Source organism: Haematobia irritans, chromosome 1, assembly GCF_050003625.1.
Source record: "Haematobia irritans isolate KBUSLIRL chromosome 1, ASM5000362v1, whole genome shotgun sequence".
Taxonomy (NCBI): Eukaryota; Metazoa; Arthropoda; class Insecta; order Diptera; family Muscidae; genus Haematobia; species Haematobia irritans.
In genome coordinates this window covers 250302187-250328670 of record NC_134397.1, presented here as the reverse complement: position 1 = coordinate 250328670, position 26484 = coordinate 250302187, and the positions used below count along the sequence as shown (strand labels likewise).

General features: G+C 33.1%; 1 protein-coding gene across 1 annotated transcript; it reads right to left on the bottom strand.

The window, feature by feature from the left end:
• Window positions 1–21484, bottom strand: LOC142219626 (transmembrane protein 135-like). The gene is made up of 6 exons (XM_075288523.1): window positions 21250–21484; window positions 14251–14381; window positions 12297–12420; window positions 7852–8250; window positions 7450–7781; window positions 1–68 (listed from the first exon to the last, which is right to left on the bottom strand). Exons 1-6 carry the CDS (start codon window positions 21400–21402, stop codon window positions 14–16), a joined length of 1194 nt encoding a protein of 397 aa, XP_075144638.1. The 5' UTR covers window positions 21403–21484; the 3' UTR covers window positions 1–13.
• Window positions 21485–26484: the final 5000 nt, after the last annotated feature.

The window sequence follows — 26484 nt, the reverse complement described above, 5'->3', positions numbered from 1 at the left end:
TTTATTTTGCGTATTAGATGCCATAAGTTTTCTTATATTTTTGCACTATATTTTTAATTACATAAGGCCTGAAACGAAAAAAGAGAATATGGCAATTGAAATTAAGCCGTTGATCGATCATCCCAACAAAATAAATATACTGTTCCAATATCCTAAGTTCTACTCAAACAAAAACTACATTTGTCAAAATTACAAAAAAAAAAAAAAAAATAATAATAATAATGGAAGTGAGCAGTTTGAAGGTGCAAGAAACTAGAAAAGGTGGCGTACAACCTACCTCATCATGACAAAAATACTAGGCATAGACATTGTTACAAAAATAACACCTAAAAGACACATTTCGATTTCAGTTGTCGGATAAAGACAAGTAAGTAAAGTCTAAAGTCGGGCGGGGTCAACTATATTATACCCTTCACAATTATGTAGACAAAAATTTGTGTTACCATATCTGATTTACATCTGAAAAGATTTGGAGACAATTTTTTGTACTTCTACAAAATCGCTAGAATTAAAAATTAAATCGGCTAATACCCTGGGATGAAACACAATGTTACTAAAGCAATATGGGAAATATAAAGTTAGAGCAATTTTGATGCAATTGTACAAAATTGCATTTATGATTTATCGGGCGATACATATGTATTCGAGATATAGGACAATTTGAGTAATATTTACAATTTTTGCTACTCAGCAGTGGCGATTTTACAAGGTTATTGGTTAAATCTCGCCAAGATATATTAGGTTAGGTTAGGTTATGTGGCAGCCCGATGTATCAGGCTCACTTAGACTATTCAGTCCATTGTGATACCACAGAGGTGAACTTCTCTCTTATCACTGAGTGCTGCCCGATTCCATGTTAAGCTCAATGACAAGGGACCTCCTTTTTATAGCCGAGTCGGAACGGCGTTCCACATTCCAGTGAAACCACTTAGAGAAGCTTTGAATCCCTCAGAAATGTCACCAGCATTACTGAGGTGGGATAATCCACCGCTGAAAAACATTTTGGTGTTCGGTCGTAGCAGGAATCGAACCCACGACCTTGTGTATGCAAGGCGGGCATGCTAACCATTGCACCACGGTGGCTCCCTCGCCAAGACATGCGGTCAATTGTGGGTCGTGATATATTATTTGGCCAATTCGGGCGATATTTCCACAAGTCGGAGGTTTATTGAAAATTCGACCATTCTGTGGAAAGTTTGGCATTACCGTGTGTAGGATATGACTACGATATGGGGAAATCATCACAGAATTTTGTGTAAAATGTGGGTATTTTGGCCATATAAGATCAAGATGACACACTTAAATAGCATATTAAATGTATTCTATGGAAACTATCGAATCAATTAGAGGAAACTCCCATTGAAAATGGGTCTAAAATATGAAATATTCTAACATATTTCCCTTACTCTGGCGTACATATATATGGGAGCTATATCTAAATATAAACTATCTCAGCAAAAAACATAAATGGGAGAATAATTTTGGCCTCCGTGGTTATATGGGTGTAAATCGGCCGAAATATATATATATGGGAGCTATTCAACCAAAATTTGCACGCTTAACGATACTACTCATACGTACTCCTTGTGCAAAATTTGAAGCAAATCATGGCAAACCTCTAGCTTTTGAGGTCATATGAGTCTAAATCGGGCGAAAGATATATATGGGAGCTATATCTAAATATGAACTGATTTTAACCAAATTTAGCACACTTAATGATACTATTAAATGTACTCCTTGTGCAAAATTTGAAGCGAATCAGGGCAAAACTCTGGCTTTTGGGGTCATATAAGTTCAAATCGAACGAAAGATATATGGGAGCTATATCTAAATCTGAACCGATTTGGCTGATATTTTGCACATCTTAGGTTAGGTTAGGTGAGGTGGCAGCCCGATGTATCAGGCTCACTTAGACTATTCAGTCCATTGTGATACCACAGTGGTGAATCACTGAGTGCTGACCGATTCCATGTTAAGCTCAATGACAAGGGAACTCCTTTTTATAGCCGAGTCCGAACGGCGTTCCACATTGCAGTGAAACCACTTAGAGAAGCTTTGAAATGTCACCAGCATTACTGAGGTGGGATAATCCACCGCTGAAAAACTTTTTGGTGTTCGGTCGTAGCAGGAATCGAGCCCACGACCTTGTGTGTGCAAGGCGGGCATGCTAACCATTGCACCACGGTGGCGGTTGCACATCTTACGAAAGCCCCAAAATATTTGGCTGGCCGAAATTTTGAGAAAATACGTTGATAAATATATATGGCAGCTATATCTAAATCTGAACCGATTTTTTCCAAAATCAATAGCGATTGTCTTTGAGCCAATGTAAAACTCTGTGCCAAATTTGAGGACGATCGGACTTAAACTGCGAGCTGTACTTTGCACACTAAATTACATATACAGACAGACGGACATTGCTAAATCGACTCAGAATTTAATTCGGTATACTAAACGATGGGTGCCAGACTTTTCCTTCTTGGCGTTACATATAAATGCACAAACTTATTATACCCTGTACCACAGTAGTGGTGAAGGGTATAAATATTGGAAGGTGACAATTTTATGTTATTATGTATTTGACGACTGGATGTAGATCAGCTGTTATCACCTATGGTACACCACCTTTAACAATTTCATAATGAAGCTGACGTTGGCAACAAATGAAAACTTAGAATTGAACCGAACCATTTTGGTCAACGGCGGCTTAGTGGCTGATCCGATAAAATTTGGTATAGTCGGCTGCTGATAGTTATACCACGATGGTAGAATGAGGCCAACTCATTTTTGTTCACGGTGTCTGGTACTTAATTCTTATCATTGGCGGCGGCGGTTGAGACGATACAAATGTATGTATCGTCTCAACCGCCACCGAGCCGCGCCAACAATGTTTGTAACTTGACTCTCTCAATCTGGACCGCTTTGTATTAGTTATATAACTAATGTCACAATCAAATTTTCATTTTATTAAGCGGCCGAGTCGAGTTTGAAGCGGCCGAGTCGTGTCGCCGATTTTTAGCCACAGCTGACAATATTTGGCCAGGCGAAAATAAAGCATTTTTTAAACGTAATTGGCGGCTACATTTCGAGATGAGCCGACATTATCGGTGGCAAATTCGACGGAAAACCCGCCGACGTGTCTCGAGGTCTTCATTTTCTGACCACAATATAAATTTCAGAAATATAATAAAATTAGTTGTATTAGATGATTTAAATCATCACAATTTAGCAAGATTTTGGCTACAATTCTACGTTCTGATTAGGTACGAAATCTCGCTATTTAGAACTAACATCTCTTTACAAATATCAAGTGTTCAGACTGATAAAATAACGAGATTACGTTGATTTGAGGATTTTAAAGCTCTTTTTTGTTTACAAGTAGAAAAAGTAAACATTGGGACACTTTTCAGTTTACGGTGATTATTATTATTTCAAGGTGAGTATTAAGTTCGAGTTTAGCCGCTAAAATCGCTAAAGTGAAAACTAAATCATTAAAAAAATGCATGAAATTATACATATTTGTTGCAAATTTTATTATAACTTGATGGGGAAAAGCCCAAAGCAAATTTTCACAAAGTTTGTATTCCTTAAAATGGATTATTAAAGAAAAGTAATCGTGAAAAAATGACGTTTTTAGCAGCTAAACTCGAACTTAATATCCACCTTTAACATAAAAAACCATTCAGCTATGTTGTTGTTGTATCAGTTTATACATTTTTATGTTATACGCTTTGGTACTTCAGCTTGTAGCCAGATCGAGGAACTCTGCGAATAAGGTGGGGTTGTAAGTCGGATTGATTTAGCTGGGCAAGAGAAAAGATGACGCGTGTCATGTGGCCCTTGGTTGCATACGTCAGCTATGCTGCTATATGCGGCTGCACTTGCCTGATCTTAATTGGGCTAAAACTACCCTAGTCTGCCGTGGGATGTCTCTTTCCTCCGGTGCTATGGGCGGTGGTCGGACTCCGAGAACAGGATTAACTTTGTAGCTTCTCACTGCTTCAGCTACAGTATCCTCATGAATCCTGTTCAAACCGGCCTAGTACGCTGCTTGATCCAGAGGCTCTCTTTTTTTGCGCTGGATCTCGCGCTCTAGATGATGTATATCAACCCTTACATTCCTGGGTGGAGGTTGTTCATCCACAAGATGGTGATTTGGATGACTGCTTCGAAAGCAACCCAAGAGGTCCTGCTTTGACAACATGTAATCGTGTCGACGCACTGGGATGATCTTGGTCTCCCCATAAAGGTGATCCAGGGGTGTACTGTGGAGACATCCTGTTGTAGTTCTAAGGGCAGCGTTCTGACAGATCTGTATGTTATTCCACTGCGTGTCACTCGTTTGAGGTGTCCACTGGCGCTGCATAGTTTACCACTGACCGGCCAATTGCCTTAACAAGGTTTCTTTGTCCACACCCCAAGTACTGCCGCCAAGTGACTTGAGGACCTTGTTTCTACCACGGAGCTTATTACAAATTGCAGTGGCATGGGCAGACGACCCGAAAAGGCTGTCGAATGTGACCCCAAGAATCTTGGGGTAATTTGTGGTCGGAATCGTTTCGCCATCGACACTAATATTCAACTGCCTGCGTACTTCTGCCGTCCATGTAGTGAATAGTGTGGCTGAGGATTTGGTGGGGGATATCCTCAAATTTCTTGCAGTGAAATAACTGGTAAGATCAGCGAGGTAAACGTTCAATCGATCGCATATGTCAACAACATCATATACAATAGAATATATATATAGATGATCCATCGGTGTCAAACGATGTTTGACAGTTCCGAAGATTAACAATAAACGAAGAAAATAAGAGCACGCTTACATTCTCTTTCGTTTTCCTTTTTGTAGTTTGCCAATTTTACCAAAAAATGAGAACGTTTATGATGCACCAGAGGATTTATGAATAAAACAATATATTAAAAGTTCATATTTGAACAAAAAATAGTGACCAAAACCGCGAAAATACGAAATTTAATTTTGAGCAGCATTGCCTTTACGAACAACACAAAAGCAAATGCACGAAAATTAATGTAAAGGACTGACTGTTTACGAAAAAATCAAAACGAAATGTCAGAAAATTAATTTATGGAACTGACACATGTTTTTATACCCTTCACCACTACTGTGGTACAGGGTATAATAAGTTTGTGCATTTGTATGTAACGCCAAGAAGGAGTAATCATAGACCAACCTTTTAGTAAACGGATCGGCTTAGAATTAAATTCTGATTCGATTTAGCGATGTCCGTCTGTCTGTCTGTCCGTCTGTCTGTCTGTCCGTCTGTCTGTCCGTCTGTCTGTCTGTCTGTTGATGTATTTTTGTGTGCAAAGTACAGCTCGCAGTTTTAGTCCGATTGTCCTAAAATTTGGTATAGGGTCCTGTTTCGGCTCAAAGACGATCCCTATTGATTTTAGAAAAAATCGGTTCAGATTTAGATATAGCTGCCATATATATTTTTCGCCGATCTGGTCATAATTGGCGTGTATATCAACCGATCTTCCTCAAATTCCGTACATCCGCATATTTTATGGGTCTCGAAAAACTTACAAAATACCAGCCAAATCGGTTCAGATTTAGATATAGCTCTCATATATAGCTTTCGCCAGATTTACACTCATTTGCCCAAAGAGGCCAATTTTTAACTCCGATTTGGTTGAAATTTTGCACAGGGAGTAGAATTAGCATTGTAACTATGCGTGCCAAATTTGGTTGAAATCCGTTCAGATTTGGATATATCTCCCATATATAGCTTTCGCCCGATTTACACTCATATGACCACAGAGGCCAATTTTTAATTCTGATTTAGTTGAAATTTTTCACAGGGAGTAGAATTAGCATTGAAACTATGCGTGCCAAATTTGGTTGAAATCGGTTCAGATTTGGATATATCTCCCATATATAGCTTTCGCCCGATTTACACTCATATGACCACAGAGGCCAATTTTTTGCTCCGATTTAGTTGAAATTTTGCACATGGAGTAGAATTATCATTGTAGCTATGCGTGCCAAATTTGGTTGAAATCGGTTCAGATTTAGATATATCTCCCATATATAGCTTTCGGCCGATTTACACTCCTATGACCACAGAGGCCAATTTTTGACTCCGATTTAGTTGAAATTTTGCACAGAGAGTAGAATTAGCATTGTTGCTATGCGTGCCAAATTTGGTTGAAATCGGTTCAGATTTAGATATAGCTCCCATATATATGTTTTTCTGATTTCGACAAAAATGGTCAAAATACCAACAATTTCCATGTAAAATCGCCACTGCTTAGTCGCAAAGTTGTAAAAATGACTAATTTTCCTAAACTTCTAATACATATATATCGAGCGATAAATCATAAATAAACTTTTGCAAAGTTTCCTTAAAATTGCTTCAGATTTAAATGTTTCCTATATTTTTTTACTAACATTGTGTTCCACCCTAGTGCATTAGCCGACTTAAATTTTAAGTCTATAGATTTTGTAGAAGTCTATCAAATTCTTCCAGATCGAGTGATATTTAAATGTATGTATTTGGGACAAACCTTTATATATAGCCCCAAACACATTTGACGGATGTGATATGGTATCGAAAATTTAGATCTACAAAGTGGTGCAGGGTATAATATAGTCGGCCCCGCCCGACTTTAGACTTTCCTTACTGGTTTTAAAGAGACAAGTGGATCATCTATGTATATTCTATTGTCTATAATCAACATTTCGCCCAGATGCCATGATTGTACAATCGTCTGCGTACAATCTCGACGCCGTCTGGAGGGTGTGGAATAGAGGATAGGTAGAGGTTAAACAGTGCCTCACCCTGGAGAACTCTATGTTTCACTCTACCGTTCAGCTTTAGTGTCAGACGCTGCCGACAAAAATGTGTCGGTTTCATTCTCTTGCACACACAGATACATCACAACGAAAATAAAGGCAGGGTTCAGAGAATGAAGCCACCCAGCCGAGCAGCCGTTTTTAGCCGCCACTTACCGGATTTTGCCAGTCGAAGCCGCCGCCGAATATGTCGACTCATCTCGACTCAATTAATCAGAAAAATTTATTAATAATTGTCGTATTTTTTGTCAAAATATTTATCTTTCCATCCAAATATTAAGCTGCTATAATAATTTTGCAAAAAATTAGCTCAGAAAATTTGAATGAAATATTAATGTGATTGGTTGTGAAACTAATCGCAAACTTCAACTAACTTCAAATTGATTTTATAATGGATTGCCGCCGGAGGTAAAAAGTTAGTGTCAGCCGCCGTCGACAAAAATGGGTCGGTTTCATTCTCTGGCAGGGTTGCAAAAATAGTACTTTTATTTCTTATTTTTTTTATTTCCCAATTGGAAATCTACTGAAATCTATGAGGATTTCGGTCAAAATCCTCTTTCGTGCCTAGTGTGAACGTAGTATAAATGATCGTATTTTTCTATTGGATAGGTTTTAGATTTTTTTGTACTTACCTATTGTTGCCAGAACCATTTAACACAGTCGCTGCAAAGGATGAACAAAATTCTGGTCGGAAAATATATATGTGCGTAATTCTAGCTAAACTAAATGGTAATATAATTTTGTCAAATGGTATCTGCATTAAAACTTGCATAATCTGACTATTCGAACTAGCATGTTCGATTTTAATACATGACCACAATGTTCGAATGGCTTGGGTAATGGCATAACATAATAAATTTAATTGAGGAGAGGTTTTATAACAAATACCGGCTAGAAATGCTGATGTTATATGTTTACGTCTATCGTTTTCGCTAAATTGACGATTAAGGAAGCAGTCGACGAACTACACATACAAATTAGAGAGATTATAAAGTTAGAATTATGGCAATAATTGGAGATTATTAAGGACTTACCCTATAAATACCTATGTAGGTTATCAAGAACATTACAGAACCAATACGGAAGTTCTTCAATTTGCCCCATATACGATTGGTATTATCCGTTTTACTCGTCAACGCTTTTAAAGCTTCTATTGCCAAACCCATGAGGAAATATTTTCGCATACCTTGCATGAGATATGTTTTACAGGAGAAATTCGCATGATTTTGGCATTTCTTGTCGTTGTTTGCATCATTCAGTTTTTTAGGCTTTCGATTAGGTTCAAGTATCCAAAAACCCTTAGTATTGTGAAGCTGTTTACCTTGCAGGATTATTGCACTACAAATCATGAATATAATGGTTTGTAAACTACTGGAATTTGCTAAAAGGCGGCTCGCGAAAGATTGCTTCTTTAGGAAGAAGCTGTGAATGTTCTGCGAAAAGAAAATATACGCTTTAAACCAAATGTATAGGGATGAATCCTAATAACCGAATCAATTTCAATTAATTTTTTGATTGATTCAATTAAAAATTTAATTGATGTTGATTGCAAAACTCAATTAATTTTTTGAATTAAAATGGTAACTATTTTCAATTACTTTCTAATCTGACTTTGTGTTTTTAGTTTGATTAAAAAAATATATTTGGAAATAATTTTCTATTTAAAAATTAAAAAAAAAAAAAAAATCCATCACTTTTTTTTACTGACTTAGTCTTCCGAGTTGGATTAAAATGTTAATTGAATCAATTAAATTATTAATTGAAAAAAAAAAAATTCAACGTCAATCAACTTTTTAATTGGAAATATTTTGGTTATATTTTTTTCTGTGTAGATAGGATAATACTCGTACATAGTAAACAAATTTAAAGCCTGATGTGAGTGAAATTTTTACGTCCCCTAAATGTGCTATTATTTTGGAATATAAAAACGAAGAAGGACTATATCGGTCCATGTTTATGGAAGTTTATAAACTTCCAAAAGCATTTTGTTCTTTTGCATAGAGAAATAAAATCCATCACGAATGGAATTCAAGCTTGATATTATATTTGATATGATTTATATTTGACTGGAAAACCACAAGTGGCTATCGTTGTTAAAAGTGACTGCTTTCTCATCGCTTTAAAAGTGACTGCTTTCTCATCGCTTCTAAAAAGTGGAAGAAAAGCATATGTTAAGGAATTTAACTGGAAGAAATTTCTCAGAAAAGCATTGCTGGTTCAAGAGATATTGACTTTTTTTCGTTTTATGCATTCGTAAACCAGGGGCCAAATCACCGCAGTCGAAATCGAGTAATTCGTCATCGTAGTGTAGTTTACGCGGATCACCGCAGTCGTTATCGAATTGTTTCTACTCGAAGTTGAACACGATAGGTAGCATGCTATCGAAAACGAAGTATGTAGTAATTTTTGAGCAGAAAAAAGGTAAACAAAAAGAAAAAAGTTGGTGAAAATGTAATTATTATTCTATTTTGGCAAAATACATTTAAGAAAATATAATATTACTTGCATTTAGGGAAACGGATCAAAGAAAGGAATGCTCAGTAGCCGCTTCAAAAAAAAAAACTTATTTTTTCAAGAACATATTTAAAAGTTTCTTTTGACAGATGAAAACGTTTTTTAAATCTATGGATGTTAAAAACACAATTACTTAAAAGCACTCACTTTAAAATAGAATCACTTACTCTACTTCAGACAATGCTAAAGGACTGCTTTTGTCACGAATATTTTTCCTTATTAATGCCACTTTGTACTCATCCTCTGAATCCGAAGACGAAGAAAACAAAAAAAAAAAACACACACAAAAACAATATAAATAACATAATTTGATAACAAAAAATTATTTTGAAATTCATCTATCTTCCAATTTCTTATTACCATATGTTTACAGCAATGTAAAAAAAAGTAGTAGACAAAATAAATTACGATCGAATGCGGTGATCCAAAAATTTAATGCGATCGAAATGTTTCTCTATACGAAACAGAACTCGATGACGAATGCGGTGATTTGGCCCCAGAACATAACAATATAATTTGTTGGTTTATTAGGAATTATTGTATAAATATGGGTCAACCATATTTTTGTGTATTTGACATCAGCTCTTAGTACATGTTTATATTATACAACCCATTGCTGAATAAAGAGTTTGAATCACGATTAGAAAAACAAAAATTTCAATATGTTGTTTACAATTTTAAGAAGTCAAAATCAGCTGATAAAAAAATCGTATGACATTGGTAAAACTGGCAATTATTTATTCTTTCAATTGTCCTGAAAAAATAATTCAAATCCGGAGAAAAGTGGAGGTTCAAATTTAATTGCGTAACCTATGAGTGATTGCGAAGTAGATAATTCATCCGAGGAGACAAATAAGACTATAATACCTACGATATGAGACAAATAAGACTATAATACACACCAAAGTTAGGAATGGAAGGCAGTCAAATGGCTCTTCGCCAGCTATTAACGAAAACAGTTAATGATGCTGTTTAAAAATTGATGTGTGGGGTATTTTGGGACTGGAATATGTTATCAAGATACTAAAGTCATCTTCGAATAATTCTCCAGTTATGAATGCGTGAGTTGGTTTTAAATGCATTTGCTATGCAGTGTCATTTGGAGAGCTACAACCACCATAAACATTTGATTTTGACATCTTAAAATTTTGTCGAAATAAAAAAATTGTAATCATATGATCCCATGATTTAACCTTCTTGTTCAGCCATGATAACAGGTTGGCTGATAAGTCCCCGGTCTAACAAAGAAAAACACATTTTTTTTGTCAAAATTCGTTTTTATTATTCAACATAGTTCCCTTCAAAAGCGATACAACGATTATAACGACCTTCCAATTTTTTGATACCATTTTGGTAGTACTCCTTCGGTTTTGCCTCAAAATAGGCCTCAGTTTCGGCGATCATCTCTTCATTGCAGCCAAATTTTTTTCCTGCGAGCATCCTTTTGAGGTCTGAGAACAAGAAAAAGTCGCTGGGGCCAGATCTGGAGAATACGGTGGGTGGGGAAGCAATTCGAAGCCCAATTCATGAATTTTTGCCATCGTTCTCAATGACTTGTGGCACGGTGCGTTGTCTTGGTGGAACAACACTTTTTCTTCTTCATATGGGGCCGTTTTGCCGCGATTTCGGCCTTCAAACGCTCCAATAACGCCATATAATAGTCACTGTTTATGGTTTTTCCCTTCTCAAGCGAATCGATAAAAATTTTCCCATGCGCATCCTAAAAAACAGAGGCCATTACTTTGCCAGCGGACTTTTGAGGCTTTCCACGCTTCGGAGACGGTTCACCGGTCGCTGTCCACTCAGCCGACTGTTGATTGGACTCAGGAGTGTAGTGATGGAGCCATGTTTCATCCATTGCTACATATCGACGGAAAAACTCGGGTGTATTACTAGTTAACAGCTGCAAACACCGCTCAGAATCATCAACACATTGTTGTTTTTGGTCAAATGTGAGCTCGCGCGGCACCCATTTTGCACAGAGCTTCCGCATACCCAAATATTGATGAATGATATGACCAACACGTTCCTTTGATATCTTTAAGGCCTCTGCTATATCGATCAACTTCATTTTACGGTCATTCAAAATCATTTTTTGGTTTTTTTTGCGATGTTTTCGTCGGTAACCACCTCTTTGGGGCGTCCACTGCGTTCACCGTCCTCCGTGCTCATTTCACCACGCTTGAATTTTGCATACCAATCAATTATTGTTGATTTCCCTGGGGCAGAGTCCGTAAACTCATTATCAAGCCAAGTTTTTGCTTCCACCGTATTTTTTCCCTTCAAAACACGAAATTCCTTTTTTTCCATTTTTTTCACAATAACAAAAGTTGCTTCACAAAAGACGCTCTATCTCACAAACTAATTTTGACACGAATCATTTGAAGGTTGGTACTATATAAAAATAAAATGCATTTAATACTAGCGACGCCATCTATGTGTCAGACCGGGGACTTATCAGCCAACCTGTTACAACCTTTAATTGCTTCATTAGGCTGCAAAACTATCGGTATTCGTACCATTCAATATTTGCGATAGTTTCAAAAAAATCGATAGTATCGATACTGCTACAAAATAAAATGAGAGACAATTAACTTAATGCAAAATCGTCAACTTTACCAAAGAAGAATCTGTTTTTAAAGGAATACGCCTTTAGGCATTAAAATAAAGCAGAATTTTTCATTTTTGGTTTATTTTTATCCATGTCTGTTCATAGCATCGCCGGTATTTGTTTAGTGATCTGGGTTTCTCGATGGTACCGCTATCGGAAAATAAATATCGATAGTACATTAAAAATAAAACTATCGATAGTTTTGAAGCTCTAAGCTTCATTAGGTTTTTCTTAATAATGAATATTTATATTTGATTCCTAAATGATATATTCTATGATCAGTTGGGAGAATCAATAATGAGTCAACTAAGATAGAAAATGCGCAACAAGGAAATATGTATAGATTATACTCACAGCTTGAGTCAATGTTATTGCAAAAAGTTCTCGTGCTCTAGCAGATCCAAAACTTGCCACACAACCACCAAGATATGATGGTATGAATACGAAAGTGTATAAATAAAAACAACCTAAAATATTCCTGAAATTAAGAAAGAAAAAAAAATTATCAATACACAGAAAAAAATATCACCAAAATATTTCCAATTAAAAAGTTAATTGAAGTTGAAAATTTTTTCAATTAATAAATTAATTGATACAATTAACTTTTTAATCATGATAGAAACATTAAGTTAATTAAGTCAATGATTGAAATTTTTAAAATGTTTAATTAAAAAATTAATTGATACAATTAACTTTTTAATCAAATTCGGAAGACTAATTCAGTTAAAAAAAAATGCTGATTTTTTTTTACTTTTTTAATTAAAAATGTATTTCAAACAATCATTTGTTAATCCAAATAAAAACTCTAAGCCAATCTAACTAAGTAATTAAAAATAGTTACCTTTTTTAATTAATAAATTAATTGCGTTTTGCCATCAACATCAATTAAATTTTTAATTGAATCAATTAAAAAATTATTTGAATTTTGCTGAAAAAATCAATTAATTTTTTAATCAAGAATTTTTTCTATGCCCAATTAAAACTGTGATTGATACTATCATTTTCGTGATTGAAGACATTTCAATTAAAAAATTAATTGGATCAATTAATTTGGTGATTGAATCAGAGAAAAATTTTTTGTGTGTAGTAATACAGCAGAAAATTAATTGCACTCATGCGATGTTTTAACAGGTTGAGAGCCACCGTGGTACAATGGTTAGCATGCCCGCCTTGCATACACAAAGTCGTGGTTTCGCTGAAAATGTTTTTCAGCGGTGGATTATCCCACCTTAGAAATGCTGGTGACATTTCTGAGGGTTTCAAAACTTCTCTAAGTGGTTTCACTGCAATATGGAACGCTGTTCGGACTCGGCTATAAAAAGGAGGTCCCTTGTCATTGAGCTTAACATGGAATCGGGCAGCACTTAGTGATAAGAGAGAAGTTCACCAATGTGGTATCACAATGGACTGAATAGTCTAAGTGAGCCTGATACATCGGGATGCCACCTAACCTAAACAAGTGTTCGCCTGCCGCCTATCGCTATGGTTATAATTACACACTCCCATAAGAAATACACTTAAGAAATAAACTTAAACATGTGACCTATAAGATATACACTTATGGTGTTTTCTTTTCTGATAAAAGTGATTTGCCTTTATTTTGTCTGTACAGAATTCGCATTTTTAAACTGTTGCCAGCAAACCTAAAAAATGCTACCATTTCAGCGGGCAGAATAGAATTCAAAGGAGCAAACAGGGCAATCGCAGCACTCTCGTTTGTCGGCAGTGCTGATAATGCCCGCAATTTCGTGGCACTATTTTTACAACACTATTCGAAGTCTTTTAGCACTTTTGCCTGGTTTTTTTTAGAAAATAACCTTAAAATGTAAATTTTCCGGGCTAAATGCAAAGAAAGTGCGCATTTTACAAGAAAAGAAAACACCATTAAACAAGTGACGGTCTATCGGCATGGTTATATTTACACGCTAATTTGGCGACACGCCGCTGGCCGTCACGGCATTCTGCCTCGTGTTTTTGGCGATCGTTTTGAAATACTTTAACCCTCTAATGCCCAAGCCCGCCTTTAGGCGGTCTTCATTTAATAAGGAAGCTTTTAGTAAAACACACCTTAAGGCAACAAAAATTGGTAAAATAAAAAGAAAACTTAGTTAATACAGTTCAAGAGGCTTTGCAGCATGTACTGAATTTTACCGAATAAATTTTTCTTGTTTAGTTTTCGTGTCGTTAACATTGAAAATTTAATCAGCTGGCAAACAAATTGATGCATTAGAGGGTTAAAGAACATTTTTGCATATTTGAAGAAAGAAAGAATTGCTATGTATGAAAGAGCTTTTGTTTATGAAAATACCTGAGAGCGCACATGCTGGTTTGTAGAGTACAGCACAGGATGGAAGAGGTCAAAGCGCATTCAAAATAATGTTGAAAAATATCTGTTACCTTCTTTTTATTCAATTTGCGCAAATTTAGTACCATTGGTATCTGAAAAAGAAAAGTAAGATGTTGGTAAATATTAAAAATTCTAATCTAAGGATGTTCTCAAAGAAATTTGTTAGCACATACACCCATTGAAAACAAATACAGGGTGGCTGATATGTAACACTTTGAAGGGTCTCTTATTGACTTTGTTCTCACTCCAGATCTGCGAACCGGATGAAATTTGCTTCTCTTAGAGCAATCGCAAGCCAAATTTGGGAGTCCGTTTATATGTTGGCTATACGTAAAAGTGGACCGATATGGCCCATTTGCAATACCATCCGACCTACATCAATAACAACTACTTGTGCCAAGTTTCAAGTCGATAGCTTGTTTCGTTCGGAAGTTAGCGTGATTTCAACAGACGGACGGACGGATATGCTCGGATCGACTCAGAATTTCACCACGTCCAAGAATATATATACTTTATGGGGTCTTAGAGCAATATTTCGATGTGTTAAAAACGGAATGACAAAGTTAATATACCTCCATCCTATGGTGGAGGGTATAAAAACACTCATTTGCAGACGAATAAGTGCTATCACTCGAATTTGAGTTAAAACACCCAGCTGCCATTAAAAATTCCAGCGTATATGTTTTAATGTTTCTTTGAAAAATCGAAAATCGAAGATTTATTATTATTTTGGTTGATAAAAAAATAAAATTTCTTAATAAAAATTATAAAATTTGTCGTTTTGTTTAAAGGAGCTTTTTATTACAACCTCATTTTTTATACCCTGCGCCACACTGTGGAACAGGGTATTATAAGTTAGTGCATATGTTTGTAACACCCAGAAGGAGACGAGATAGAGACATGGTGTCTTTGGCAATAGTGCTCAGTGTGGGTCCCTGAGTCGACATAACTATGTCCGTCTGTCTGTCCGTCCGTCCGTCTGTCTGTGAACACATTTTTGTGATCAAAGTCTAGGTCGACATTTAAGTCCAATCGCCTTCAAATTTGGCACATATTCCTAATTTGGGTCAGAATAGAACCCTATTGATTTTGGAAGAAATCGGTTCAGATTTAGATATAGCTCCCATATATATCTTTCGCCCGATATGCACTAATATGGACCTAGCAGCCAGAGTTTTATACCGATTTGCTTGAAATTTTGTACAAACATAACACTTAGTCGTATAGTCATGTGTGCCAAATTTGATTGAAATCGGTTCAGATTTAGATATAGCTTCCATATATATTTTTCGCCCGATATGGACTAATATGGTTCTAAAAGCCAGAGTTTTGGCCCAATTTGGTTGAAATTTTGCACACGGAGTAGATTTAGCATTTTTGCTATATGTGCCAAATTTTGTTGAAATCGATTCAGATTTAGATATAGCTCCCATATATATCTTTCGCCCGATATGCACTTATATGGGCCCAGAAGCCAGAGTTTTATCCCGATTAGCTTGAAATTTTGCACAAGGAGTACAATTGGTAGTATAGTCATGTGTGCCAAATTTGATTGAAATCGGTTCAGATTTAGATATAGCTTCCATATATATTTTTCGCCCGATATGGACTTATATGACCCCAGAAGCCAGAGTTTTGGCCCAATTTGGTTGAAATTTTGCACTAGGAGTACAATTAGTAATATAGTCATGTGCGCCAAATTTGATTGAAATCGGTTCAGATTTAGATATAGCTCCCATATATATGTTTTTCTGATTTCGACAAAAATGGTCAAAATACCAACAATTTCCTTGTTAAATCGCCACTGCTTAGTCGAAAAGTTGTAAAAATGACTCTAATTTTCCTAAACTTGTAATGCATATATATCGAGTGATAAATCATAAATAAACTTTTGCGAAGTTTCCTTAAAATTGCTTCAGATTTAAATGTTTTCCATATTTTTTTACTAAAATTGTGTTCCACCCTAGTGCATTAGCCAACTTAAATTTTGAGTCTATAGATTTTGTAAAAGTCTATCAAATTCTGTCCAGATCGAGTGATATTTAAATGTATGTATTTGGGACAAACCTTTATATATAGTACCCAACACATTTGACGGATGTGATATGGTATCGAAAATTTTGATCTACAAAGTGGTGCAGGGTATAATATAGTCGGCCCAGCCCGACTTTAGGCTTTCCTTACTTGTTTTAATAATCGGGCGGAAAATCGGGCGATATGTATATATATATATGTATATATATATATATATATATATATATATATATATATATATATATATATATATATATATATATATATATATATATATATATATATATATATATATATATATATATATATATATATATATATATATATATATATATATATATATATATATATATATATATATATATATATATATATATATATATGAGAGAGACATTTTACAGACTTGAAGGGTGATGAAAAAGATTACTTTTGGCCAATTTTGTTGACGATCTGTTTGTAAAATAGCGCAATGTGACCCCATTTGTCGAAATCGGGCGGTAGCTATATCTAAATTTGACCCGATTTCTTCCAAATTCAATAACGTTCGTCCTTGTGCCCAGAAAACACCCTGTACCAAATTTCATCAAAATCGGTTAATAATTGTGACCGGAATCCTGTGAATAACAAATACATGGACAGACGGGAACCAAGCGCTAGATCGACTCAGGAGCTAATTCTGAGTCGATCGGTATATATTTTATGGGGTCTACCATCAATATTTCTGGTAGGCACATTTTTTGGCAGATCAAAGTTATTATACACTGAAAAAAAAGCATACCCGGTTCCAAAGATTTTGTCTTTACTTTAAAAAATTTGGTATTGATTCCGAGCCAAAGAAGCGGAGAATACAAGTAAAGATACTTTTAAGACACAATTCTCTTTTAAAATCGGGTTTTGTGTACTTGCTTCTAGGAAGCAAATTTTAATTTTTCGCTTTTTCAGCTTTTTTTCTTCATATGCTATCAAAGTCCTTTAAAAACAAGTTAACGACGGCTTTATTTTCCAAATTAAGACTCGACTTCTAGTAGAAATTATGCTGTGTTTCAAGTAAAAAACGTCTTTAAAATAAAGTGTTGAAAAACATATCCTATATTTGAACGATTTTTTTCTTTGTAGTCAAGATGCAAAAAGACAACAAATTTAAAGACAATTTTCTAAATTATTAAAGTCAAGTTGACCTTAGCCCAAACATTTTTTCTTTCATGTTATGATATCCATTTTTAAATCAAATCACTTAATTATAAGGACAATACGACTTCATTGAAAAGTTTATCGACCTTTGGTCAAGGAAAAAAACTTTATACTTTGACTTCACGACAATATTTTTTTCAGTGTACCCTGACCACTATGTGGTTTAGGGTATAAAAAGATTAATCGTGAAAAGTGACTATTTTCGTTTGAAAATACGAACGTAATATCATCATTTAAAAGACAAGAACACTGATTGAGCCAATACTTTACACACTCAAAAAAAAAAGTTTACTCGAGTCTAAAGATTTTGATCTTCCCTTAAGGATTTTGATATTGATTCCGAGCCAAAGATGCGGCTTCTTTAAAATAAAGACATTTTTTAGCGATCTATCTGGCTTTAAATCTACACTGAAAAAAATATTTAAGTGATATTAAAGATTACACAACCTCAATTTTAGGATGCGCAATTTACACACTGAATATTAAGGACAAATTTCTTTGAAATAATGAAATTTTAATTAAACAAAAGTTTATAATATTTGCTTCTAAATTTTTTTTTCATTAAATTTAGGACACACATTTTGAAAATTTGCGTACCTTGGTTAAATTTGCACGTCTTTAAACTAAGGCAAATTTTCCTTAGAGTAAAGAAACACATTTTTGATTTAAAGAAATCGTTCTCAAATTAACTGAAATATTGAATCTTTAGATTTAAGATAAAAACGCTTCAAATATAGGCTAAGACTTATTTTGAGTTTTAGCATCTTTGGTTTAAAGTTTTTTTTTGGAATTAAGAAAATATTTTTTACTTCGAAGTATCCGTCATAATTTGGATTTTTAATCTGACATTTGTTTGTACGTGAATAACTTTATTAATATACCGCAAAAAATAGAATGAAAATTCAACCAATGAGATATGTCTCCTAATTTTAATTTTATAGATTCTAGATTTAAAGCCAGAAAGGTAGCAAAAAAATTTCCTTTTTTTAAAGAACCCGCATCTTTGGCTCGGAATCAATACCAAAATCCTAAATGGAAGGTCAAAATCTTTGGATCCAAGTAAACTTTTTTTTGAGTGTAGGATTAATAAAAATTTGGCTCGGACCCAATACCAAAATCCTTAATGGATGGTCAAAATCTTTGGATCCAATTAAACTTTTTTTTGGGTGTAGGATCAATAAAATTAAAATTAGTATACAGATCTCATTTAAAGCTATTCACGTACAAACAACTGTCAGTTTAAAAATCCAAATTCAACGGATATTTTAAAGTAAACAATGTTTTCATAATTCCAAAAAAAAACCTTAAATTGTATTTGAAACGTTTTTTATTTAAATATAAAATTTAATATTTCAGTTCATTTAAAGACGATTTCTTTAAATCAAAAATGTGTTTCTTCACTTTAAGGAAAATTTTGTCTTTTTTCAAGGACATACGGCTTTCACGGAGAGATGCAAATTTCCAACATTTGTGTCCTAAATTTAATAAAAAAAATTTATTTTAATTAAAATTTCATTATTTTAAAGAGATTTGTCCTTAATATATTGTAAACTGCACATGCTAAAATTTAAGTAGCATAATATTTAATATCACTTAAATATTTTTTTTTAATGCACACTTGCATCATAATAATTTGTTTATGACTGTGCGGAGCATTTTTTTATACCCTCCATCATAGGATGGGGGTATATTAACTTTGTCATTCCGTTTGTAACACATCGAAATATTGCTCTAAGACCCCATAAAGTATATATATTCTGGGTCGTGGTGAAATTCTGAGTCGATCTAAGCATGTCCGTCCGTCCGTCCGTCCGTCCGTCCGTCTGTTGAAATCACGCTAACTTCCGAACGAAACAAGCTATCGACTTGAAACTTGGCACAAGTAGTTGTTATCGATGTAGGTCGGATGGTATTGAAAATGGGCCATATCGGTCCACTTTTACGTATAGCCCCCATATAAAGGGACCCTCAGATTTGGCTTGTGGAGCCTCTAACAGAAGCATATTTCATCCGATCCGGCTGAAATTTGGTACATGGTGTTGGTATATGGTCTGTAACAACCATGCAAAAATTGGTCCACATCGGTCCATAATTATATATAGCCCCCATATAAACCGATCCCCAGATTTGGCTTGCGGAGCCTAAAAGAGAAGCAAATTTCATCCGATCCGGCTGAAATTTGGTACATGGTGTTAGTATATGGTCTCTAACAACCATGCCAAAATTGGTCCACATCGGTCCATAATTATATATAGCCCCCATATAAACCGATCCCCAGATTTGGCTTGCGGAGCCTCAAAGAGAAGCATATTTCATCCGATCCGGCTGAAATTTGGTACATGGTGTTGGTATATGGTCTCTAACAATCATGCAAAAATTGTTCCACATCGGTCCATAAATATATATAGCCCCCATATAAACCGATCCCCAGATTTGGCTTGCGGAGCCTCAAAGAGAAGAAAATTTCATCCGATCCGCCTGAAATTCGGTACATGATGTTGGTATATGGTCTCTAACAACCATGCAAAAATTGGTCCACATCGGTCCATAATTATATATAGACCCCATATAAACCGATATCCAGATTTGGCTTGCGAAGCCTCAAAGAGAAGCAAATTGCATCCGATCCGGCTGAGATTTGGTACATGGTGTTGGTATATGGTCTCTAACAACCGTGCAAAAATTGGTCCACATCGGTCCATAATTATATATAGCGCCCATATAAACCGATCCCCAGATTTGGGTTCCGGAGCCTCAAAGAGGAGCAAATTTCATCCGATCCGCCTGAAATTTGGTACATGATATTGGTATATGGTCTCTAACAACCATGCAAAAATTGGTCCACATCGGTTCATAATTATATATAGCCCCCATATAAACCGATCCCCAGATTTGGCTTGCGAAGTCTCCAAGAGAAGCAAATTTCATCCAATCCGGTTGTAATTTGGAACATGGTGTTAGTATATGATCTTTAACAAGCGTGCCAGAATTGGTTCATATCGGTCCATAATTATATATAGCCCCCATATAAAACGTTCTCCAGATTTGACCTCCGGAGCCTCTTGGAGGAGCAAAATTCATCCGATCCGGTTCAAATTAGGAACGTGGTGTTAGTATATGGTCGCTAACAACCATACCAAAATTGGTCCAATCACACAAAAATTGGTCCATATCGGTTCATAATCATGGTTGCCACTAGAGCCAAAAATAGTCTACCAAAATTTTATTTCTATAGAAAATTTTGTCAAAATTTTATTTCTATAGAAAATTTTGTCAAAATTTTATTTCTATAGAAAATTTTGTGAAAATTTTATTTCTATAGAAAATTTTGTTAAAATTTTATTTCTGTAGAAAATTTTGTCAAAATTTTATGTCTAATTTGTCAAACTGAATTATATACGTATTGGATCGATCTTTTTTGATTTAATATATACCACGTATGGACTTACATACATTTTAGAAGATGGTGTTAGGAGGTTTTAAGATACCTTGCCATCGGCAAGCGTTACCGCAACTTAAGTAATTCAATTGTGGATGGCAGTGTTTAGGAGAAGTTTCTACGCAATCCATGATGGAGGGTACATAAGCTTCGGCCTGGCCGAACTTACGGCCGTATATACTTGTTTTGGAATAAAATATTACATTTTAGTGTATGTTCTTTGAGCTAAGTGGAATATATTAACTTGGTTTCTAAAAAAAATTATATATGGCACTGATGTAGAAAATTTTACTTACGATACATATTGGTGCATAATATTTGCAATTCGATAATACGAGTAGAGGAATCTGTCTAAGGCAAAAATGTAGGCAACTAGTACTATGTATTGAAAGGCTTTTACAGGATTGTGTGTGAATGGACTCATTAAACAATTTACTGAGTGCTACCATGTTGCTGGCTGGATCACTTCACTTTCAATACAATTCTATATCGGCCAAAGCTTTTTGAGCAACTGATTAGCTTGATATTCAATTGCTTTGATCGACCAATGCACAGTGATGATTTAATTTAATAGTTTATAAAATGTTATGCTTTTATGCACTTAGAAAAAAATACCTGAACAAAAAAAATGTTTTTTTTTTTATTCAATCACGAAATTAACTGATCCAATTAATTTTTTAATTGAACAGTTTTATTATTAGGCATAAAAAATAATTGATTAAAAAATTAATTGATTCCATTAGTAAATTTCAATTATTTTTTTAAATTGATTTAATTAAAAATTTAATTGATTTTGATTGCAAAACTCAATTAATTTTTTAATTAAAATATAACTCTTTCCAATTACTTTCTGAACTGACTTTGTGTTTTTAGTTTGTTTAAAAATATGTTTGTATTGTTTGAAATAACAAAATTAATTAATTTAAATTAATTTATATATATAATTAATTAAAAAAATATATAAAATATAAATATATAATTAATTAAAAATCCAATCCATTACTTAACTGACATAGCTGACATAATCTTCCGAGATTAAAAAGTTAATTGTCAATCAATAATTACAAATTAAAACATGTTCAAGCATTAACTTTTATTAACTGTATGCTTCTTTCTTGATTAAAAAGTTAATTATATCAATTAATGTAGTAAATGACAAATTGTTGAACTTCTTAATTGGAAATATTTTGGTGATATTTTTTTCTGTGTGTGGAAAATGCGGGTTCAAGAAACTAATTAAATACAATATGAATATTTTTCATAAAAATGTAAGGCATTTTATTAATTGAAAGCACGGAGTAACATAGTTCCATACAATGCATAGGTAATACTTACACTCAAAAAACAGTGAACCCACTAAGAAAGAAATTTTTGGTTAGTTTTAGAAAATTTTGGTTAATTCTAGAAAACTGAATTCCAAAGGCAGATCTCACGCGAATTTCACAAAAATAAGTAAATATTTTTGGACAAATTCAAGAAAATTTATAAGACAGTACACGGGCGAAAAATACCGTTTTTCATATGTTTGGGTGTAAAAGTTATATGTTTGGAACTCAAATTTTTTAACATAATGTTTTTAAGTCCAAGCATATAATGTTCATAAACTATCATAACATGTTTCGGACATATATGTTGATATGTCAGAATATATTATGTTTGGGACATAAAATATTATGTTTGCATGCAAATATATATTAATTTGGGAATAGCCTATAAACATATATGTGTTTTGAAAGAGAGACCTAGAGAGTATGCTGCAAGTAAAAGATTGGAGGTAACCAATTGGAGTCTTAAAAATATATATACACAACAGTCTAACAGTGTATGTCTAAGGTGAAACATACAAAAAATCGTCCCTTTATTCCAAGTCAATGCTTTTGAGGTCTTGGACCCTCAAATTACAATTTACTCTGCTTGCCTAAGAAGATTTTCAATTTTTGTGAAATTATTTCGTAAGGACTCGGGTCGCCATTTTGCTCCCTTATTTAAATTATTTTAATTTAAATTGAAAAATTTTAGGGACGAAAGCGTCTCAATTTGCGGACAAGAACCATGAAAATCCTGGCAACACTGCTCACGCATGGCATATTTTTGTTTAGTTCTATTCACACACATCACTAAAATCTCATGTCACGCACACATTTCTATTTAAAACTCATAATAAATAGTCTAAGTATGTTACTCTATAAACATAACTCTAGCGATAGGTGCAACATTTTTCTATGACGAATAAATACAACAATCTTGTCTACAAAAATGTCGTCTTTTCTTGTTCCAAGTGTTTTTGATTTGAATATTGAATATTCAACATTGGAGTTGAATCAAAATATGTAATGTCTTGTTATGAGTTGAATTATTTCAAGAAAAAAAACCATTTCCCCGTGGGCAAGCAACAACAGTGCTTAGTGCTGAGTTAAAAAAGCGATGGCATTAGCAATTAGAATAGATTGTCATTCGACGACACACCGCTTGCGCCATGATTTCAGTTTGCGCCAAAAAGGGAAAGTTATCACTTCTACAAAGAAGAAGAACTTATTCACCATGGTACTTTGACATAACACGAAAATTAAAATATTGAATTTAAAGAAAATTTTATCAAAATTTTGTTTCTAAAGAAAATTTTGTGAAAATGTTATTTCTATGGAAAATTTTGTCAAAATCTTATTTCCATAGAAAATTTTGTCCAAATTTTATTTCTATAGATATGTTTATAAAAATTTTGTTTCTATAGAAAATTCTGTCTAAATTTTTTTTTTATAGATAATTTTGTCAAAATTTTATTTCTATAGAAAATTCAAATTTTATTTCTGTAGAAAACTTTGTCAAAATTTTATTTCTATTGAAAATTGTGTAAGCATTTTATTTCTATCGAAAATTTTGTCAACATTTTATGTCTATAGAAAATTCAAATTTTATTTCTGTAGAAACATTTGTCAAAATTTTATAGAAAATTTTTGCAACATTTTTTTCTAAAGAAAATTTTGTCAAAATTTTATTTCTATAGTAAATTTTGTCAAAATTTTAATTCTAAAGAAAATTTTTACAAAATTTTATATCTATGTAAACATTTTATTTCTATAAAAAATGTTGTCCAAATTTCATTTCTATAGAAATGCTTATCAACATTTTGTTTCTATAGAAAATTCTGTCTAAATTTTATTTCTATAAAAAATTTTGTAAACATTTTATTTGTATAGAAAATTGTGTGTTTATGTCTATAGAAAATTCAAATTTTATTTCTGTAAAAAACTTTGTTAAAATTGTATTTCTATAAAAATTTTGTCAAAATTTTTTGCTTTATAGAAAATTTTGTCAAAATTCTATTTCTATAGAAACTTTGCGAAAATTTTATTCCATAGAAAAGTTTGTCAAAATGTTATATCTTTAGAAAATCTTGTCAGAATGCTATTCCTATAGAAAATGTTGTCAAAATTTTATTTCTATAGTAAATTTTGTCAAAATTTTGTTTATATAGAAAATTATGTCAGAATTTTATTTCGATAGCAAATTTTGTCAAAATTTTATATCTATAGAAAATTATGTCAGAATTTTATTTCTATAAAAAATGTTGTCAAAATTTTATTTCGATAGCAAATTTTGTCAAAATTTTGTTTCTATAGAAAATTTTGTTAAAATTCTATTTCTGTAGCAAATTTTGTCAAAATTTTACTTCTATAGAAAATTTTGTCAAAATTTTATTTCTGTAGAAAATTTTGTCAAATTTTTATTTCTATAGAAAATTTTGTCAAAATTTAATTGCTGTAGAAAATTTTGTCTATAGAAATGCTTATAAACATTTTGTTTCTATAGAAAATTCTGCCTAAATTTTAGTTTTATAAAAAATTTTGTCAAAATTCTATTTGTATAGAAAATTGTGTGTTTATGTCTATAGAAAATTCAAATCTAATTTCTGTAGAAAACTTTGTCAAAATTGTATTTCTATAAAAATGTTGTTATTTTTTTTTTTGTTTTATAGAAAATTTTGTCAAAATTCTATTTCTATTAGAAAACTTTGCGAAAATTTTATTCCCATAGAAAAATGTGTCCAAATGTTATTCTTTAGAAAATCGTGTCAAAATGTTATTTCTATAGAAAATTGTGTCAAAATTTTATTTCTATAGAAAAGTTTGTCAAAATTTTATTTATAAGAAAATTTTGTCAAAATTTTATTTTTATAGAAAAATTTTCCAAAATTTTATTTCTAAAGAAATTTTTGACAAAATGTTTCTTAATAAGTTTTGTCAAAATTTTATTTCTATAGAAAATTTTGTAAAAATTTAATTTTATAGAAATTTTTGCAAAATTTTATTTCTAAAGAAAATGTCAAAATTTTATTTCTATAGTAAATTTTGTCAAAATTTTGTTTCTATAGAAAATTTGTGCAAAATTTTGTATCTATAGAAAATTATGTCAGAATTTTATTTCTATAAAAAATGTTGTCAAAAATTTATATCTATAGAAACTTATGTCAGAAATTTATTTCTATAAAAAAATGTCAAAATATTATATCTATAGAAAACAAGTAAGGAAAGTCTAAAGTCGGGCGGGGCCGACTATATTATACCCTGCACCACTTTGTAGATCTAAATTTTCGATACCATATCACACCCGTCAAATGTGTTGGGTGCTATATATAAAGGTTTGTCCCAAATACATACATTTAAATATCACTCGATTTGGACAGAATTTGATAGACTTTTACAAAATCTATAGACTCAAAATTTAAGTTGGCTAATGACCTAGGGTGGAACACAATTTTAGTAAAAAACAAGTAAGGAAAGCCTAAAGTCGGGCGGGGCCGACTATATTATTCCCTGCACCACTTTGTAGATCTAAATTTTCGATACCATATCACATCCGTCAAATGTGTTGGGTGCTATATATAAAGGTTTGTCCCAAATACATACATTTAAATATCACTCGATCTGGACAGAATTTGATAGACTTCTACAAATCTATAGACTCAAAATTTAAGTCGGCTAATGCACTAGGGTGGAACACAATATTATTAAAAAAATATGTGAAACATTTAAATCTAAAGCAATTTTAAGGAAACTTCGCAAAAGTTTATTTATGATTTATCGCTCGATATATATGTATTAGAAGTTTAGGAAAATTAGAGTCATTTTTACAACATTTAGACTAAGTAGTGGCGATTTTACAAGGAAAATGTTGGTATTTTGACCATTTTTGTCGAAATCAGAAAAACATATATATGGGAGCTATATCTAAATCTGAACCGATTTCAATCAAATTTGGCAGGCATAGTTTCAATGCTAATTCTACTCCCTGTGCAAAATTTCAACTAAATCGGAGTTCAAAATTGGCCTCTGTGGTCATATGAGTGTAAATCGTGCGAAAGCTATATATGGGAGATATATCCAAATCTGAACCGATTTCAACCAAATTTAGCACGCATAGTTACAATGCTAATTCTACTCCCTATGCACAATTTCAACTAAATCGGAGTAAAAAATTGGCCTCTGTGGGCAAATATGTGTAAATCGGGCGAAAGCTATATATGGGAGCTA